A 21766-nucleotide genomic window follows, 5' to 3' on the forward strand; every position below is an offset into this window, starting at 1 on the left:
ACATCATTGGGACTCTTTGTGTTAATAAAGATGGCCACACACACACACGTGTTTGCAGGATTGGGCCCATATACTTTAATAATTGCATGAATATTTGACACAATGCCTTATGACAAAAAGCATCAATCCACACTGTAAATATGCTGAGTAAAATTATATTAATTGAGGAGAAACCTACATATGCAGAGTAAACAATTTTCTGACCTATGAGAACAGAAATTTTCACTTAAGTAAACATACATTATACTTTTTTTGGCACTCTTAACACATCAGATTTGTCAAATGGATCTTCCTGAAACTGGCAAAAAAAAAAAAAAAGTCCTTCTGGACGGAAACCTTGGTAGGCCAGGGTTCTGTGTGCAGGTGTATCTTCTGATCAAGTTTTAAATCCCCTTTATAAATAGGGGTTCCAATAGAAATATCGAGATGGACTCTTACATATAATGATTCAAAGGGTGATGTTAGAGTGAAGGTTGCAATTTATCTACCGGCTAGGTACCATATTAATGACTCTAATGTGAGCTTCCTCACAATGACCTCTGCTCTGACCTGCAGAGGCCACTGTCTCAAGGAGTGAAAGACAATTTAGACTTTCATCCTTTGTATCTGAAATGACTCTTGTGCCATAAATTCTAATCAGGCCAACCTGGATGACAATTTAAAAAATAAATCACATAATGAATGTTTTTCTGCAAAAAAGAGGCTCTGAGAAGAGAGATATACTGGGGATTTTCTAGCAAAGCAAAATTACTGTTCTAACTTCTATCCTGCTTCACAACACCACTGTCACACACAAGCACATTTAGAAGTAAAAATGTAGAAAATTCTAAATTCTGCATAACTATACTGTAAAGGAAACCAAAATGTCAAAACTGATTTTCAGTATTTAAAAATGGGAAATTAATACACACACACACACATTATTTATATATATAAGCAAAGCAAGCCTGAGATTTAACTTGAACAGAATGAAGTGTTGCCAGTAGGAGAAATGTTGGCAATCCATCCTGCAATGCTGCAAAATTAAATATGCAACATTTATGCTAAATGAGCATGAGGCTTGATCTTGCATTCTATGCAAAATCTCTAATTTCACAGAAAGTTTAAGGTGTGTAAAAACACATGAGCAGGCCCAAAATGATTACATTTTTATATTTGAGTAAGTGATCTTAATATGGTGTAAATGTATCTTCATCATCAGCAACTGAGTTACCCCAGGAATGAATCTGGTCCATTAAGGGCTTGATCCAACTCCATGAAAGCCAATGGTAATCTCTCCAAGGACTTCAATGGAATTTGGATTAGGCTCTATGTTACAGGAAGTCCATGAAGTGACTACCAATGGCTTTCAGAGAGTTGAATCAAGCCTTACATATTATTTTTATGTTCAGTACATATTGCTTCCATGTCTCCTCTCTATACCAAATTATTGAAACTGTATAATGCTAATAATTAAGTTTTTATTCCCCATTATCAGGCTTTTATCAGATGGATTTAAACATTTTACAATAAGTCATCAAGATACTGAATGAACACCTTGCAGGATTTAAATAATTTCAAATCTAATCCTCTAGTACTTATTCAGTCCTTACTAAGGTAAAATTCCTATCAACATCAATGGGAGCTTCCTCTAGGTATGACTCTAGGATTTGGCCCTGTATCATTAATTTGCAGCACAGTGCAACATAACCTACTTGATTTAAGAACAGCACTCTACCAAGTCAATGACTTACTAAACATTCTGTGCTTCTATTTGGCTCTTAACATAAAGGAGTCATGATTGAAATAGTAGATAACTCTTCTCCAATATTTACAAGAATAAATAATATGTCACTTAATATCATACACAATTACCTGATCTCATGTTACTCAACGCAATCTGGATTTATATCTCATAAGCATACTGTAGCTTTTATAACTCTGCAAGTTAAGCAAAATGTTACCTCTGATGTAATATGTTACAGAACACTAAAATCCTTTTCTGACATTTTGCACTTGCAGCAGCATCTCTTATCTTGTTTTCTCACTGTTGCTTAGCATGATTCAAACATTTAAAGTTTTGCATATAAGTATTCTCTAAAGATGTCAAAAGTCCATAGACACGTAAGTCTATGAGGCCTAGTTTAGGTAAGACACACAATATCGAAAGATCACAGAACAGACATTTATTTCTAAAAACAAACAAAAAAGCAACAGCATTAGAAATAACGGGTTTGATCACGACTTTAAGGGGATACTCAAAGACAAAGGGCCATATCCTCAGCCTCTATAAATTAGCTGGTACACCAGTTAAAGACCAGAGTTTCAGACTGGAATTGCTTAAGATTTGTGGGAAAGCTGCCTCTAGTCGGACTTGTGTTCCTGGTATCTGAAAAGCTGATGCCTTCACCTCCTCTGCCACTGGTGGCGAAATAAACATTTAGGAGACAGGATTAGGCCAAAAATTCACTGTGCATCCTTCACATGCCAAAAATGAGTATAGTCAATCTTAATCCTGTATCTCCACCACTTGAAACTGAAGTTGCTGCTGGAGAAGAGTCTTTTCTAACACTAGTTGCTCTATTCTCTAGCAAAACAAGATATGAATATCTGTTGCTCTATTACTCTGAGATACTATAATAAAAGAGAGAGAGAGCACAATAAAGAGACAGAGAGAGTGAACGAGCGAAAAAGAGAGAGAGCATGTGTGTGCAGGCCAGAGGTATCTCATCCCCATTATTCCATCCCTAGATACTGTTGAAAATGGGGTGTGCATTTTCTGAAACATTCTTGAAGGATAAAGGTACTTATAATAATAACAACAACAACAAACATGTCTGTCAAAAGAAAATTAGGTACCAAGTAGAGACATTCATACCTGATGCTGAGGAAAACACTATTTGTGCCTGATCTATTCAAACTGTTATAAAATCAGTTAATCTATACGAAAATATGACCCAGGAAATGCTGCTAAGTTTAGCAAGACATGGGAAGATCAAATGCTGGTCATTCGAAGTAAGATAGTATATACAATTATTCCAAAATTTGAAGAAGACAATCTGTGTAACTTTCATCTATGGGCCAGTCTCCTCCCCTCACTTGTTACCAAGTATTTGGCAAATGTCCCCACAATGTGTACCAAATGCCAGATAAGAAACTCAGGGAATGTTAATCTTGTTTCATACGAAAGAAAATTATCAGAGAAATAATGCCAGTTTTTGCATCAATGTATGCACATCATAGACATGTAGAATACAAGAGACTGCAGAGTAAGGCCCAAAGTGTGCATTCCTAACATGCCATTCAAATTTCTAAACAGAGAAGCTGCTCTAGAATACCGCTATATTTTGTGTGTCATATTTTTCAAAGAAAGCAATTAAACACTGAATTACTTAATAAACTGTGTTACATCAGCTGAATACCTCCCAAGTGTCTTTGTCTTAAATAAGTTATCCAGTTTCATCCTGCCGAATAGTCCCATTGTCCTGTCTTTTACAATGTCCTGTCCCAAAGCTACAACAATTCATTGGTAAAGGTTACTGCTTAAAGGGAAAACCTAGATAAATGCTACACAGTTCACTTTGAGGTAGTTAAAAACTATTTACTTCTGCTATGATTTACTTTGGTGATACCTTGTTAGAAGTATGAAAGCAGAGTAGCAGACACCTTAAACTCACAAATAAGTACTCATGCACAGTATGTTCACTTGTATCTTTTTCATTATGGTTTGCAGCTAAGCAAAATTAACAATTTACAATCCAAAAGGAAAAAAGATTACGGTACCTTATTTTTACCCTACACAGCAAATATAAGGAAACTACTTAGGTGCTCTACAATGGTATTTAAACATGCAAAAATGACGACAACCCAGGGACATCCCACCCTTTATTATAAAACTTGCCTAATCTAAAACATATAACATAACCAAATAAAACCAGACTGTAAAGACATATTGGTAGTCTCAGGTTAAGTACAAATTTTCAGGATGTTGTCATATTTTACATTGATATTTTGAGATATATATTAATCTCTTGCCACCTAAACACCTGATCAAATAAAATACATGAACATTATTGAAGATATTTAGACCACCACACACAAGTATTAGCCCTCTGAATTTTAGACATCACAATTCTTCTCTTAATGAAATGGACTAAAATGATTCTTATATCGAATTTGAACATTCAAATTGCTAATGGAAATTCTGTTTTCCATGGAAACAAAAAATTATTAGGGGGGGTTGCTTAAAACGGTGTGGCTACATTCCATGTGGTCACTACTGTATTCTAGAAATTAAATCTTCACATTTTATTTCACCCTCTAATTAAGTTACTTAATAAAACATTCTGTACAATATGTGTCGCTTCTAATAATATGAAAGGACACCTTTTAAAAAGAAAATTGCATGTATTTTTTGTAAAGATCATTTTGCAGTTTTTCTTAGTAGGTCTAGGGTATAGACACCACATTGCTACAGATTCCGTACAGATCATGAAATCAAAACTTGAATCTCAGAAAATGGGATCGCTCTCTCTCAAAACTGCATTCCCTTGTAAACAAGATCTTTTCCTCTTAAAGTTCCAGCTCTGAGAATTTGTAAAATGTAAGAATGCACCCCATTCCATCTAAGATTTTTATAAAGTCACAAATGGATATAATTAAAAGAAACTCTTTCAGGAGCAATTGCTCTAAAACCAAAATGTCACTATGTACCATGTAGTGCTGGTCCAGCACAGACATCTATCAACATCTATCACTCAAGCACGTGCCTCAACTACTCCGCTCCCTTTTCTGATTAGAGATCACACTTGCTTCAGTTGGCTTACAGGGTGTCATCTGTGTGAATGACAGATGTCTATTCTGGAATGTCACTCTCACTGCTCTTGTTTTGGATATGAAACAACTACACCTGAAAGGCTGTGTTTTCGTTTGCCATAAGATGCTGTGTAAAAATGTATTTTCTCCCTCTATATCCTTTGGAAGCAATATTTTAGTTCTAATTTCAACTGTAAAAATATTATACCTGAAAGCAATCCCCATTGCATCCTTTGTTTACTTAATACACAATGTTTTCTATGGACATTTTTCAGTTCTCTTCTCTCCTAGCTTTCACTTTACTAGATATAATGACACTTTAGTTTACTTCATCCTCAGAAGGGAGTGTGAGAAACTGAAATGCTGGAGTCAATAGTTAGGCAATAAATGTTAATAAAAGATGACAACAAAGCAGGATCACTTATTTGTGTTTATATTTGAGACCATTAAACAAGAGAAAATATGCAATGCCTACAACTTGCATGGAATAAGTTCATTGTTGACAAAAGTTTTCAGGACATGATGCTGTCATTCTGTTACCCAGTTGCAAGTCAGAGCATATGGCTGTACACCTGCAAACTCCAAGCTACTCCCTGGTATTACAAGAAAATTAAGCAAACAAAATAGGGGGGGGGGGGAGAGGGAGATTGCTCTTCCGGACAACATGGTAACACTGAAATGAAATACCTAGACAGACTTACCGAAGAGCTTGCTGGGAGTGTCCTCACTGTCATTTGATTCCACAGGCACAAGCAAGGGCTCATTCAGCTCGTTGTCTGAAGTAGCTGCCTTGTCCTCACCTCTCAACTCTGCATTCATTTCACTCCGCAGTGACAGCAAGGGCTTACTGACTTGTCCAGCTATCATTGGATCCTAGGATGGGGGGGAAAAAAGAATGAGGGGGGGAAAAGTGGCAGCTTTGGTGTGCGTATAGTCTCTCCCACTCCCCCCTCTCTCGCTCTCTCTCACACACACACACACACTCTCTTATCTCTTGCTGCTCCTGCTGTTATTGCTGGCTGCAGTCAAGTGAAGAGCTATTACAGATCCAATGAGTTTTCCATTACTCCCCACCCTATTAAAGCTCAACTAGCATGTGAGAGATTCAGGATGCTTTGGAGAAAAACTTCTATGAAAGCAACATAAGCAACACAGCTTTAATTGTGGGATGTGGGTTTTCTGTGTGTATGTTTTTACACCTCCCTCTTTCCTTAACGTGGAAAGAAAATAAAATTGCTGCAAGTGTGCTCCAACAACACAGAAGAGTAGCGCCTTGTGTATGCTCCAGAGGCATTTAAAAAAGCATCCTCACTTGAATAGCATTAACCAAATCATACACAACAATGTTCATCATTCAAATGTTTTAGTGAAAATACAAAGCAACAAATAACCATTTTATCATATACAATCAATACAGATATATTTGTTCTAACTATTCTTGCTTTTGGGATACTGTGCTCCAAAAGCCCATAAACACATTTTAAAAAAGCAATATATACAGATATAAATTTTTAAAAGAGAAAATCAGTGAAGATACTTACACACAGTGTTTGCAATTATTCTTGTATTTGGGACATTATACTCCCATAAAATATTATATATATTAGTTAAATTGGTTCTTGATGATTTGGATCTGTTTTATCTTCAGCTCATTCAGAGGGCATTTTGGGGTCAGATATTATTTCCAAGTACACTCTATTATTCCATTTGCAAACTAAGATGTATAATATCGTTACAGCTCAGAAACCAGACTCAAAAGCAAAAAAAGAAAAGAAACAAGTGACCTTGTTGGGCTATCTGGCAGCTATTTATTGCAAAGTTCATGCCTAAATGGTTCTTATGCAGAGAACAGGTGACCAGCGTGCAAGTAGGTTGGTTAGCATGTTCCCTATGTCCCATCATCACATTGGTCGATGTTTGCCTATGGGTTTTTTTAATGTATTCATGTCTGAAAAGTGAATTTGATATGACACATGATAATCTATGAAAATGTTAATCAATACAAATAGTTTAAGCTGTCATCAAATGCACTTCTTTAGTCAATACTCATATCGCTGAAAACAATGTCACTGTCACCAGGGCTTAATTTGCACAGCACTTAAATATTGGACTCTGTGCATCAATGCACTCCTCTTCAAATACTGTAGGTAAACACATTTTCTCCCTATTTAAGGCTGAAGCACTCAGCACGCATTTAGCTGAGCTGAATCCTCCCTTTTGAATACCTTGATAGGTCCACTGGAGGGCAAAATTAATACTTAATTGAATCTCACAGTCATCAAAATAATCAATACTTTTTTATTATTTATTCTTTACAGTCTGTTGACTGTTTCAAACCTCTGAGGGAATGGTGGAAAGGATTCATGGCTTTGAAACACTGTCATTTAACAAAGTAATTTTCAGTGGGGCATTAGGGGTTGTGAAACATATAATAAAACAAAAATGGTGGCTTATAATAGGAAGAAAGAAAAGAATTATATTTCTGCCATCTAACAAAACAGGATAAATAAAAAAGCAAGTGCAGGGAGAGGGAGAAAGGAGGGGGAGAGGGAGAGAAAGACTGGCTTTTGAAGGGTTTTATCATATCAAGAGCAGAGCTGAGCTTTCATAATGCTGACATTTCTCATCCTGACAATCCTAAACAAGTGGAAAGGATGAGATCGCAGATATCATCTTTCATCACATTCCCCAGCTTAAGAACCAACATGACAGCTTCTCTCCCCTTTACACTGTTAATTACTAAATAAAATACTGCTCTCTGTCAGCATTAGATTATTGCAGATAGCAACCACAAACATTACTCCATTGTTTTTTTTTTTTAAACCAATGATACCTACCTTGAACTCTTCAGAAAATAAATTGGGCTTGTGTCTACATATTGTAAATATATGAAATATAATCAATTTAATCAATGCGGTCAATCCACATTGTCAGGCTAAATTGCAAGTGATTTATTAACATTTTATTTACTGTATTTATTAGCTGGTAAGAATCTGAACACGGATTAGATATTTTTGGGGAGGAAACCCAGAAGTTCATAGATTTTTTGTTGTTGCTAATTTTATAAAAATATACGAGTTATACCATACACTGATACTACATTATATACAACAGCTGCATTTTTATTTTTATATGCCATATAAAGTATTTGTTAGTTGATTCACAAGTGAAAGGTTACCTGAGGAAGTCAGATACATTGTTTCAAAGTGTTGGGCGATAATTCTGCCCTCAGTTACATTGGGTTCAGTGGGGTAGCACAGGTTTAATCCAGGACAAAATTTGAATGTATCATCAAAATGCTTTTGGGACAAGCTAATGCTGCCCACAGGCCCACACTGCTAATCTGAGGGTTTCCAAAATTTAGGGAGAGAACTGAGCCAGTTGTTTTCCAAATTAAAGTTCTGAGGTACCAAATTTTCAAATTGAGTTTATAAAGAGTGGGATGGAGAATAATAAGGAAAATATCATAATGTCATTGGGCAAAATTGGACTCCACTGAGGTTATTGGCAAAGCTCTCATTGACTTCACTGGGATCAAGATTTCACCCGTCTGTACATCAAAGGCACACCCTCAACCTGGAATAATATCTTCATTCTGGTTACCACCTTTCAAAAAGTTACAGCAGAAAGAGAGGGGGCTCTGAGATGTGTGATGAGAGATTGAAGAGATTGGAATTTTTACCTGAGAAAGATGATATAAGACAGGACATGATCAAAGTATACAAAATAATAATGGACAGAAGGTAGATCAGGAATTACTCATCCTGTCTGATCTCACAAGAACAAAGAGAGACTGAATAAAACTGAAGTGTAGCAAATTCAGAAATGATGAAAGGAAATAATTTTTCTCACAAGGTATAGTTAGCCTGTGGAATTCACTGCCACATGATATTGGAGACCAAGGATTTAGCAAGTTTAAAAAAAGATTAAACATTTATATGGATAACCGGAATATTCAGAATTCTGATAGTTATCATTAAAACAGAAGATTTAGAAACAAAAGCCCATGGACTGTCTACATGTGAACTGACAACCCCTACCTTGGTATATAGTGCAGCCCCCATTTTGCCTCTGAAGTGGCCTTGCCAGCTGATGCACAATTCATGACCTTTTCCATAAGCATAGAGGGTGTGCAGGGGACTGTTCCAATGGCGGACCCCTCACACAGCCCTTAGATAAGTCTAGATAAGGCTTAAATGAAAAAAGGGGTAGTGGTGATGAGGGCAGAAAGGGCGTTATGTGAAAATTTGCTTTAAATTAACAGATATAATTTCTGCTCCAAGTTGTTCTCAGGCATTTAATCAAATCACACTGCATTTAATCAAATGGAAATGTGCCCGTTTCATAGTGATTTTAAAATTATGAGGTTATCCGTTACAAGATCAAAGTAAAAGTAATACATGCAACAAAGGAAAATCCTAATTCCCATACATCGTAACTGGACTGTGTGCTGCAAAAGTCTTTGGGGGCCTGAGGGGGAGGAGGATAACTCATCCCCTAAAATACTCTACAGCTGCTGTTACAGCCTCAGAGTTGCAGGAGCCTCTATAGCTCCTGTCCTTTCCATGAGGAGAGCGGCAATAGCTACACATCCGTCTGCCCACTCCTCCTTTGCTTGCACAAAACCCCCAGCTCCCTGGGCTGTGCTCTGGAACACTGGCAGTCCATGCACAACAAATACCTATGGTGTGAAGAGTACCTGGGTCCAATGCACTGGGGCCCAGCATTCTGCTCCACCACACAGTGCAATCGAAGTGGATCGGGATTTCTTACAGTCATGGAGCGCGTGCTGGATAAGGAGGCAGGATTTGCTCCCAAATGTTTTTGGACATTACTTCCATTCCTTATCTTTCAAAGGTTACAGGATAATGTTACACTGTACAGCCTAAGACAGGAAATTGTATAGATCACAATATATACCATATGCTATCTAGTAAGTTTTAGCTTTCCATAAACAAAACTGGAAAACCCAGGAATGCAAGATGAAGCAGCATGAAGTGCTTTGTACATGGAATAAGAAGGCAGTAAAGAATAAAGTGGTTATAGTTCCACTTAGATCTGCTATCATCATAACCAAAAGAGTAAAGCTCAAATCACCAAAAAAAAAAAAAAAAATCCCAAACAAATTACCCATCATTCAAAATATACCCATTGTTTATTTTGAGTATGGATGTAAATCCCAGATTCATGTCATGGACACCCAAACAGCTAATGATTACTGCCTGTTTAAAATGACACTTCCCAATTGCTCTCTAAAAAAAGAAAAGGAGTACTTGTGGCACCTTAGAGACTAACAAATTTATTTGAGCATAAGCTTTCGCGAGCTACAGCTCACTTCATCGGATGCACGCAGTGGAAAATACAGTGGGGCGATTTTCTTACCCTGTGCTACGACTTTCTGTTGCCAATTTTGTGCACTCATCAGTTCCCACTACTGCTTTTCTTCCTTAATGGCTGCTTATTCCTCCAATAGCTTTGCCAGCACTAGATGCCTTACCTCTGCTGTTCTTAACTACTCCTAAGAGATTTTCTTCATACAAAGGCTGGTGTGCTTAATTTATTAATAATCAAATGAAATATGGTAGACTTGTAAATACAAAATCACAATACTTATCACATATCATAGTCATTCATTAAATGCCAAGATTTTAATTACGTCCCTCTGCAAAGTTACATGAAATACTGCTTCTAAATGAAGAGAACTTTTATTGTTATTTTAAAAGCCATGTCCTTCACTTCCATGGTAAAGATGCAGCTACTAAGCAAAGTGGTCAGTAAACAAAGACAACTTATAAAGGAAACTATATGTTCCTTGTGTGAATCCTGCCCCGGGCAGAAGACTAAAGATGGGACTGTGATCTACTTAAATCCTTAATATAGGGCTTTGATAGGTTCTCTCCACTAGGATGAATTTCACCCTTTTGTTCAGATATTGCTGTCAGTTACACTGGTGTAATAACAGACAGCTGCACTATTAGTGTTGTTACGCATTCCCTTTTTTTAAATAAGGTGACTATTAAAATTTCCTTTGACTTTATGCTGTCCTTATTTTTAAACTATTTGCTTTATAGCTATATCTATAAGTTAAAAAATCCTTTAAAAGTATAATATTCATCATTTCCTTATAACTTAGACAAGTCTATCAATTTACAATATCTGTATTAACTTTTACTGAAAAAAACTATTCTATTTTAGAGTCATACTTGTCACAACAATAAAGCTGAAGTCCCTGTTTGCCTCAGAAGTTTTAAAAACAGCAGCAAAGACTTTATATTTAGTCAACCAGTAGCCAGAACCATGATGATTAAAACACGTTTGTCATTAGGTTAAAAACTGGTAGAATGTAAAAATAATACTTTAAAAAGAGAGATATCTCACTACTTGGTAATCATAACGGGAAATATAATGTACTCTACTAAGGCCCTGTGCCATCAATGAGTTCTGTCTGGGACACACTCAGAAGAATTATTTATTTTGACACAACAGCTCCCAGGAAACCTAGGAATGTCTATACATAAAAGGTGTATCATTTAAACTATACAAAGCACTACTGCCCTCCTCGTATGGACATTGGTATACCAATCATACTAGCATAGCTTATTTCTGGATAGGAAGGGAATAAGCTATCATAATGTAAGGCATCTTTACACTTGTATAATTGTGTCCACACTAGGGGTTGTCCCAGTGTAACTATTTTGATGGGGAAAAAAAATCTTACTCCTAATCAAAACAGTTTTACCAGAAGAAAATCTGTGTATAAAATAGGCCTCAATAATGTTAGTAAGTGACAATGACTAATGTCTTCTCACTGGAACATGAATGGCTAAAATTCCACTTTCTGAGAATTTGGAAGGGGTCCAGTCATTATATGGTTTGTTATCAGGTGTTAAATAGGTGTACCATTCTGACTGCAAGTCATTGAATTTAAAGCCAGAAGGGACCACCAATATTTTAATACAGTAATTGTTAAATAAAATTAATAAATAAAGATCAAATTCTAAATAAAATATATAATAAATATGAAAACCAGTGAATCTTTATGCCTGTATTTTATTCAGTGCATTATTTTATCTTATTACGTGTTTTCAGAATGTATTTTTATGATATTTTAATCAGGACAGCTGAAGTAAATAGCCCTGGGTAAAGGCTATTCCAAGATTGGGATAATTGGGTTGACAAGGTTTTCATCAGGGTATATTTTATAAATTTTATAAATGTTGCCTAAGGAGAAGATTAATTTAATTGGTATTTGACATAATTTACTAAAGCTTTTAGTATCTCATTTTCCCTTGATTCACCTGCAACCTAGTATCATGGCAATCACCTTATCACTTCTAGAGGTACCATAATGATAAATTCTTTTATAAATAAGAGCATTGGTTACTGGACACTTCTGCAGTTGTTACCTCCTGCTGCCCTAAACATTGTTTTGTCTGCTACTGCCACTTTATCACTGGTATTCTTTCTCCGACACATCCAAAACTATGACTACGAAACCCATTCTAAGACAATTTTATTTAACTTCAACACCCTCCCACAAATCACAACTTGCTATCTATCCTTCCTTTATTCAGCAAAGCTATGGAGATCATCATCTTCTCTTACATCTCCCTGCACAACCACCTTAACCACTTTTAGTCTGGTGTTTCTGTAAGTAAAATGAGCATGACTACTGATATTGGGTTTATGAGTCCCCTCTTGGGCACAAATCTCTCTCTTTAAACTCACATTTGATTTTATTAAAACTCTCACTACTTTCAACCATTCTCTCCTTCTATAGTGCCTTGAGTAAGATGTTGATGTCTCCAGCATGTTCATCTTCTGATATGAATTGTACCTTTCAAATGATCTCCTCTTTAGTTCTACCGAAGGCTTTAAATTAATTATCTTCTTGTCTCCTCCACTACAGAAATTTTCAAGTTTCTTTTCTTCTTCCTTTTTCCATCTCCCCTTTCTCTGAAGTGTCTCATTACTAGCTTCAATCTTGGTATCATTTTTCTGCAGATGATGCTCAACTGTGCATCTAACATCTTGGCTATAGTTAAAGGAGGTAGTGTGTCTGGTTAAAAGTAATTTTTAAAAGACATATTTCCCAACAGTACCCATGTTGCTTAAAATACCTCAGATTATTTAAACTGAACAAATTTTAGAAGTCTAATTTACTTTTCACCATTCAGGCTGTTCGTTTCCTTTATTTCGTTTCTCTTAGCTTAGTCAGTGAAAATACACGAGTCCATTTCACTTTTGTTTTTCCAGGCAAAATCCTTTTCATAAACATGTAAAATCCTCATAGTCCTCATTAACTAGTAAAATACTGCACATTTTGGATGTAAAGATTGCTAGGGAATCTTTATTTGTCTAAAAATGCAGTTTCTATAGGAAATTATCTTGGAAACATTACTTTTGGCCTTATACTTTGTAAAATCCTTTAAAAAAATTAGAGTTACATTTGACTTGGCATTGTCCCTTTAAGTTCTGTTCCCAGTACAAGATGGACTTTGACCTTGCCTTCAATAATAAAATGTACAGAAGACACACATTTAAAAAACAAACTAAAACCAATTCGCCCAACCCATGAGCATAAGTGTGAAAGAGAATCCCACACAACAGATGTTACTAAGCTCTGGAATGCACTCAGAAACCATGGTAGTGGGCACAAAATAAGAACCTGAGTACAATACAAGTGTAGTAGTTAAGTTCTAGCTCAAAATATAATATAAATCCACTCAGACATATTAAATCTCCTAAATCAGTTGACAATACCTGTGGCATCCTATGCTGAGTAAGATGTGAATAGTGATTCCACAAAATGCAACACTGTTGAGGAGAAAAGTTAACTTGCTAGAGAAGACAGCTCTGGTCCCAGCTCCAGAGCAGCAAGATGCGGAGATGCCCAGCGAGGAAAGAACTCATGCAAATTAATTCCCTATTTTCTCACTCTCCACAATACACCCTATCTAATCCTCATCCTCGACCACACAACCTGTAGGAATCACTTGCCCTGAATACACCTAGTGGCCCAGACGTTTTACTTCCAATGCTATCCCTATGGAGTTGAAGTAACTACTCCTCTCAGTGACTGCTGGGTAGGAAGAGGAAACAGCTCTAGACCTGTCCTCCAGTTACCTGGGCTACACTTTTTTAAATTACAATATCTGGGAATAAAGAGCATTGTCGTGCCCTATCCCAATTATTAATGTTCCTCCTATCCCAATTATTAATCTCACTCCATCCCTCCAGTTGTAGGGTGAATTATTCTTGTGAGGTACATAACGTTACCTTCCTGCCCCAAGCTAGCAAGATCCTAATCATTTTAGTAGGACCAAGGTCAAAATCTTCAGATCTCGGAGGCCTGCATAGCTTCCATAGGCCTACAGCCGCAGAGATTATTATTCTTTTGAACTGTCACGCTCATCAATACTGCTAAAGCGCCCCATGTTATCCCAATTTTCTTGAGTCCCACATACCAAGCAGCTACCTCTCTACTCTGGGAACTCTGTGCCGAGAGGAGTTTCTCTTTTAGTCTTGCCTCCTTTCAACAGGACTTCTCTTGTGGATAGAGTGCAGGCCTATATTCTTCTATATTCTCACAGTCCCCTTATGGGTTCCTTGGTGCTCTGCATGTGCCTCTCACTGGGCTACCAAAAGTCAGATCTCATTTACATAGCCATCACATCTTTTGGGGCAGGCCTGCTACCCTGCTTCTGCTCGCTCCATTTTCTCAAAGCTATCTTCCTTTCTTATCACCCCTGAATTCTTTCCTTGCATCCCCATCTCTCTCGTTCCATTTCCTTCAGGTCTTTGAGCCCCACATCTACAACTTTACCTCACAAGCTATTACTCTCCAGGCTCTTCTCTGCCCCACCCTGCTGTCACTCTTGCCCCTTTCCAAATCTGAGAGTCTCCCTTAGAAATGCTGGTCCTGTTCTTCCTTCATCTTTCTCTGTCCATGCCTTCCCTTGTCGCTCATGTGATTCCCAGACTCTCTTGTCCTACTGTGCCCCTCACCCAGGTCCCCTTTGTCCTCCTGTCAACAGAAACTCTCCCCTTTCCTTCCTATGTCAGCTCTCACCAGTCCTGCCTCCAGCTCCTCCACTGTCAGGAATAGGAGGAAATGGGAGTAGAGACTGGAGTGAGTAACCAGCAGGGGAAGTAAGGGGGTGTGCACATCTACACTATCCTCCTACATGCCTGGCATTGGTGTGGGAGAGAGGCCTCTACCAGGTAGGAAGTTACAGTTGGAAGAAATTTGGGTAGCTAGCCAAGGAAGCTAGAAGTGACTGCTGGGAGACCAGGGAGCGGGAAAAGAGACCCCAGACCACACGCCAGAGGCAATACAATGGAAAGAAAACAAGCAGAAAGATACTGAACTGAGCCATCATGCAAGCACTGGGACTAGAAGCCTGACTCTTCCACAGAACAATTTTTATAGTGGGGGTGCTGCTGGTGGAATACATGGAAACCATGTAGTTGGCATTTGTTATTGCTATTTCAACCCAGGGGTTGTGACAGCACCCCTAGTTCCATCACCACTGCTCTTCAACTCACATCAGGATCACCCAACCTCAGCTGGGAGAAAGGAGGAGAATTTGGGAGAATTACAAAGAGCAATGGGGAGAATTCAGTTAGTAATCTGAGGGGGGAAGAGAGAAGTAATGCCAAACATAACAGACCATCTAGAAAACTGGATCTGTTTTGTGGCCCTGATTATAAACAAACATATTAAAATTAACCTAAAATTCACAAGAATGTGCATGCACTACCTTCCAATGCCCCTTCAATCTCAGCTTTTTTGAAGATTTATTCAAAAAATTTTCCTTACCAAGATGGTAACTATGGATTCTGCCTTCAGTAAACGTTATCAAGGATGTTTATGCACTTATTCATTATTCCTAGAAAAAATTACCCATTCTATCCTGATATAATAAACAGATGCCGCAGTTGTCTGGAAGGAGGGGCTTTGTTACCAAAACAGAGGCCTCTCACTTGAGTTAAAGTGAGTAAGCATCAAGCTGTTATAGTCTCGGGGTCAGCCACTGCTAGAAGACATGATCCTCTGCACCAAACCAGAGCATTACTCTCACATGAGTGATCTTACATTGTATTCTGGTGGCTTTGTGGAACAATTTGGTTTGAGGGTTTTGTTTGCTTGTTTTTTGGTTGATTGATTTATCTTTTGTGGCCTGTGCACAAGGTCTCCCAGGTTTGGATTCATCCTCCCTTTAGTCCATCCTAGACCATACACTAAAAGCTCCTCCTTATGTTCCAGCAACATAAAGAAGATTGTCTCTGCATCAAGTAATCAAGTCACCTGCCCTTTGTTTTTGAGGAACTGCCCCTTTGGAATCAAGAACTACAAAGCATCCAGGGATGATTAGCGCTAGTCTTTCCTCAGGGAAAGTTAGGTCACCAGTATTGCCAACCACAATTTCTGAATATCACTTCTCTGACCCACTGACCATTACATACAAGTTAAAGCAAATGCAAGTTATTTAATCAACAATTAATATTAAAAAGAATAAGGAAAAATGGGAAAGGTTAAAGGAAACACATCAACCTGCTCTGTGGCAGGGAACATCACAAACGGTGTCTTTGGAAGGTCAGGGCAGTTCACAGTCTGTTCCTTGTAAGTCCCAAGCCTTCTTCTCAGGCCCTAGCTGTGCTGCAGGGATGCTGTGGGTTGGACACTCGCTCTGGTGGTGGCCACACGCTCTCAGGCTCTAAGTGGAAGGACCCTTCTTACCAGTGTAGCCCCTGCCCTGTCGGGGTTACGATCCAAGCCTGGCCTGCAGAGCCTCTTGGCTGAGGCGTCTCCCTGTGCTGGGCCAGCTGCCCAGGGTCCCACTCGCTCTCCCCAGCTGCTCACCGCACCCAGCTCCGGACTACTCCAGCCCCAACTCCACCACTCTGTCTCTGCTGCTCTGCCTCCAGCTCCCTGGGCTGCTTCTTTGGCCCCTCTGGCTCTGGTTGCTGCAGCTCTGCTCCCAGGGCAAGTCTGCTCTCTGTGGGCTGTGCCTCTGGCTTTGGGGCTGCAGCTCTGCTCCCAGGACAGGGTCTGCTCTCTCTGGGCTGCTTTTCTGGTCCCTCTGGATCTGGCACGGCTCTGCTCCCCACCTTAGCTTGGGCCCCTACTTTCTCCTTAGCTCGGCCCCACTCTGTCTGACCCAGGCAAATCCAGCTCACATGGCGGATGGGACCTCCCTGGCCTCCTGACTCTCTGATTAGCCTGCCCGCCCTGTTATTCAGGCTGTCCTGGAGCATTGGCCTCTCCCCATTGTTCTTGGGGACTGTCAGTCTCAGGGTCCTGATTTCCCATTGACCCTTCCCCTTTTAGTACTGGGAGCTAGCCAACCAATACAACCCCACTGAATGTTAGTAAGGGGGCAACAGTCCCCTTACAAACAGAAAAGGAGTACCTGTGGCACCTTAGAGACTAACCAATTTATTTGAGCATAAGCTTTCGTGAGCTGCCACTCACTTCATTTCATCAGAGACAATCAGCAGGAGGCGTCACCGGTGACTCTGTGCCCAGTTACAAATATAAATATCCTATATTTTCAATATTTACAAATCAAACACCTTATTGTAAAACCTGGATATGGCTCTATCTAAACCTTTAACCACATTTGAAGAGTTGACCCAGGAACAAGCTGGAAGAAAAGGTTTAATTTCTAAGACATGTACAATTTTGATTGAAAAAGATGTTGAGAAGAAAACCATCCAGATGAAAAGATTCATCTGGATGAGTGGGAGTCTGTATGGGAAAGGGGATGTATCTCTTCAATCTGAGTCGCTCAAAGAATTTTTTTTTCTCTAAATTACTGTATAGATGGCATTTGAGACTCATATTTTGGTTACTAAGGAGGCACTCTAGTGGAGGTGTTGCAGAGAAAGAGGAACATATTGCATATGTGGTGGCTGCATCCAGGAATTAGATGATTTTGTGAGGAAATTATTAAAGAGATTAATCTTGTGACAAAATGCTGACTTCCTAGAGATCTGTTGACCTGCTTGCTTAATACTCCAGTAAAGGATCTACATTTTAAATAGAATGACACATGAATTTATTTTTTATTGTTAGCAGCAATACTTTGTATTGCACATTATTGGAAAAATGGTGTTCTTCCTTCTATGGAGTTGTGGTACAGTTAAATACAGACTGGCCTTGTAATGGATATACCAAGTACATACACATGAGAAGTACCAAAAAGAGGACAGGTATTTAGAAATTTGGTCACCCTTTTTAGAGTACTCAGAGAAGCCCAGCAAACCAGAATCTTTAGCCAGGTTATCTGACTATTAACCTGATTCTAACTGAGTTACATGCTCAATGCAGTATGTTCACATTTCACTGTAACTTTACCTTAATAAAAAGTTTTGAAAAAGAATGAGTGGAACGACCATCTAAAATCTTACAGAAATCCCTGAAGCACTGACCTGGCTATCCTCTCTGCAAAGTCCCTGGAGAAGGGGCAAGGAGAATTGCTTAGCCACAAGACAGAGCAAGGGGAGACATGTGGCTGTCTGAAACCCCAATATACAATGCACGTTCGTTCAGAAAGCTAAGGCCTGTGTTTAGGCTCCTAATGAAATCCAGGAGCAGGTGAGCATCAGCTGCTTTAACTATTGTGATTTTGTTGCAAGTATTCTGTATAATTCTGATTACAATACCTAGTCAGAGGGTGGCTCTGAGAGTTAATATTTTGAAAGGCCATTGACTGCTTCAGATGAAGGATATAGCAATGCAAAAAGGAAATGTAGCAAGGTTTACCCAGTCTTGCTGCAGCTACTGCCTCAGTTTCTCCTTGTTCCCTAGGAAATCAGTCTTCACACTGCAGTTGTTTCCCTCCTCTTTCAATACAAAGCTCATAATAGCACATCTTTACCCTTGCTTTCTTAGCTGGCTCATAACCTTTAGTGCAGGGTTCTTAGTCTTATACCCCACAGAGGCTTTCCTCCCCACACTCACTTTCTCTTAGCTGACTCCTGCTTTCTGCAGGCTTACATCACCCAGGCCCCCTAACTCAGAGATAGCAAGAGCTCCTCTGTACAACACAAATTATCTGACTCATTTAAGTCTCTACCGACATTCACCCTCATTAGGGTCAGGCTGCCCTTTATCTCTTGCAGCAGGCCTGGTTCTAAGTCACATGCTCTCATCATGTGACACTCCTGTACTCATTCCCTTCACCTGTGGAGCTGGGCTGCACCTGGCCCCAAAAATAGAGGGCCAGCTCACCAGCTGATAGGCAGCTACAACAGGGCTGTATATTTAGCAGAACAAGCCTCTTAGAAACCTTTGTATCTATGTGGAAGAGCCTACAGAAAAGCAGAATACAAGCAATATAGATAGATTTGGGATGAACAAAACAAACAACTTCTGTGTGTTTTTCCTTTTCTGTTTGCTTGCCTTTTACAAAAGATTCAAATTCATAAATTTAAATTAATCCAGTTCTGAGATCCAGTGGGATCCATTCATGCCCTTTACAACATTTCATTTATCTATCAAGGTACTTGTATGGCTCTTACCATCATAGCATGTGAGCACTTAATCATGAACCTATGATCACTACATGTAAATGTAGCCTGTCCCAGGAACCCATGTGGATATTAAAATGTTTTTTTCCATAAAATCAAGTCGGTGTGCAATTACTGCAGTGAGACACCTTATGTAAGCGTAAGGTGACGATTGCCCCCTTACTAACATTCAGAGGGGGTGTTTTAGTTGCTAGCTCCCAGTACTCAAAGGGGAAGGGTCGATGGGAAATCAGAACCCTGAGACTGACAGTCCCCAGGAACAATGGGGAGAGGCCAATGCTCCAGGACAGCCTGAATAACAGGGCGGGCAGGCTAATCAGAGAGTCAGGAGGCCAGGGAGGTCCCATCCTCTGTGTGAGCTGGAATTGCCTGGGTCGAGCTAAGGAGAAAGCAGGGGCCCGAGCTGAGCTGGGGAGCAGAGCTGTGCCAGATCCAGAGAGAGCAGACCCTGTCCTGGGAGCAGAGCTGCAGCCCCAAAGCCAGAGGCACAGCCCAGAGAGAGCAGACTTGCCCTGGGAGGAGAGCTGGAGCAACCAGAGCCAGAGAGGCCAGAAAAGCAGCCCAGGAAGCAGGTCAGTGCTGGGAGCAGAGTCACAGAAGCAGCCTACAGAGCAGACCTGTCCTGGGAGCAGAGCTGTAGCAACCAGAGCCAGAGGGGCCAGAGAAGCAGCCCAGGGAGCTGGAGGCAGAGCAGCAGCAGTGCAGAGACAGAATGGTGCAGCTGGGCCTGGAGCAGTCCGGAGCTGGGTGCGGTGAGCAGCTGGGGAGACCAAGGGAGACCCCTCAGCCAAGAGGCTCTGCAGGCCAGGCTTGAATCGTAAGCCCGACAGGGCGGGGGCAACACTGGGAAGAAGGGTCCTACCACTTAGAGCCTGAGAGCGTGTGGCTACCACCAGAGCAAGTGTCCAACCCACAGCATCCCTGCAGCACAGCCAGGGCCTGAGAAGAAGGCCTGGGACTTACAAGGAACAGACTGTGAACTGCCCTGACACTCCAGAGACACTGTGATGTTCCCTGCCACAGAGCGGGTTGATGTGTTTCCTTTAACCTTTCCCATGTTTCCTTATTCTTTTTAAAATTAATTGTTGATTAAATAATTTGCATTTGCTTTAACTTGTATGTAATGGTCAGTGGGTCAGAGAAGTGCCCAGTGCAGAGAGAGTACTCTGGAGTGGGGACACCCTAGCCCCTGCCCTAGGTGACCACAGCAGGGTTGGGGGGTCGAGCCCCCCAGGAATCCTGGGCCCAGCCTTGTTGGGGTTATGAGGACTCTGCCAGACAGGAGAGTGGAAGGGGAGTCCTCAAGGGCAGGGAGGCCACTGGGTAAAGGAAGTGGGAGCGAGGACTCAGATCCTTTCGCTAGCCCACTTCACCGGGGAGTGCAGAAGCCAGGAAAGTTCCCCACAATAACGGGACTATTCCCCCGCTTACGTAAGCGTGACATTATGTCTTCACTCTAAACAGTGTAAGTCAATAAAATTATATTGTAGCCATTGACAACACATACAATTTTGCCTGTTTGATATCCCATTAGCAGCCACAGTAGTTATGGGAAAAGCTCTTCTCTTTCCCTAGGATAGTATTATAGTTTTTGCTCTCACAATTTGGGCATATTTATAGGGAGCAGAATAATGCCACTTAAATTGCTGTAACAGTGTTTGTTACTTTCCAATATAATGTGCACAGTAAGTATTCCATCCACACGCCTTCATACAGGTTTACTAGTAAAGCAGGGCCCACATCTCCTACATGGCACCAAATTTCTCCTACGTGGCATCATTCCACCTGTGCATCCAAAGAATCAAAAGGGCAGAATGCTGGTAGACTACACACTGAGCTTAGATGTGCAAGCAATTGCAGTACACTAGATTATGCACACATCTTTCACATGAAATACTTTGAGCTCTATGCCAAGGAAAGAGAGATTGGCACCTATGCACGTGTACTATCTTTCCTTGTTTACCTTCTTCACAGCAGGACAGGTGAGTTATGAATGCATATCAATATTACGATGGAGAATTCCTAAAGCATAGAATGCCTTAAAGTTTGAAGGAAGGAATATAGGGTCAGAAGATCAAAGCCAAGTAATGCTGGGGTTAAAGATATATGAGGACTAAAAGAGGCTTTAAAAATATATCAGGGTAGAATAAATACTAGATAGGAGAGCGATTAATAAAATGAAGAGTGAATCTAAACCAGCAATGATCCTAAAATGGCTCTGCTGATAAAATCAGATATTAAAAATGAAGGAAGTAGTGAATTCCAGTCAATATAACAGCTAACAAAAAGTAAGGGGATTATACTATTACCCATTTAGACAAATCAGCAATTTGCTAGGAATCTGGAGCCATTAAAGTGGTATGTGTGCTTAAATAGAACTCTCCATTTTGGAATTCAATTCACTTCCTGTCACACCAGCTAACAAGCTACCTTG

General features: G+C 39.8%; 1 protein-coding gene across 1 annotated transcript in view; it reads right to left on the reverse strand.

The window, feature by feature from the left end:
* The window catches only part of POU6F2 (POU class 6 homeobox 2), a 369219-nt gene that overhangs the window by 301999 nt on the left and 45454 nt on the right, over positions 1-21766 (reverse strand). Inside the window, exon 2 of the mRNA XM_077809224.1 lies at positions 5496-5667. Coding sequence (XP_077665350.1) covers positions 5496-5667 — 172 coding nt within the window. The remainder of the gene's footprint in view (positions 1-5495; positions 5668-21766) is intronic.

The sequence above is a fragment of the Eretmochelys imbricata genome, chromosome 2 (genome assembly GCF_965152235.1).
Source record: "Eretmochelys imbricata isolate rEreImb1 chromosome 2, rEreImb1.hap1, whole genome shotgun sequence".
Lineage (NCBI taxonomy): Eukaryota > Metazoa > Chordata > Testudines > Cheloniidae > Eretmochelys > Eretmochelys imbricata.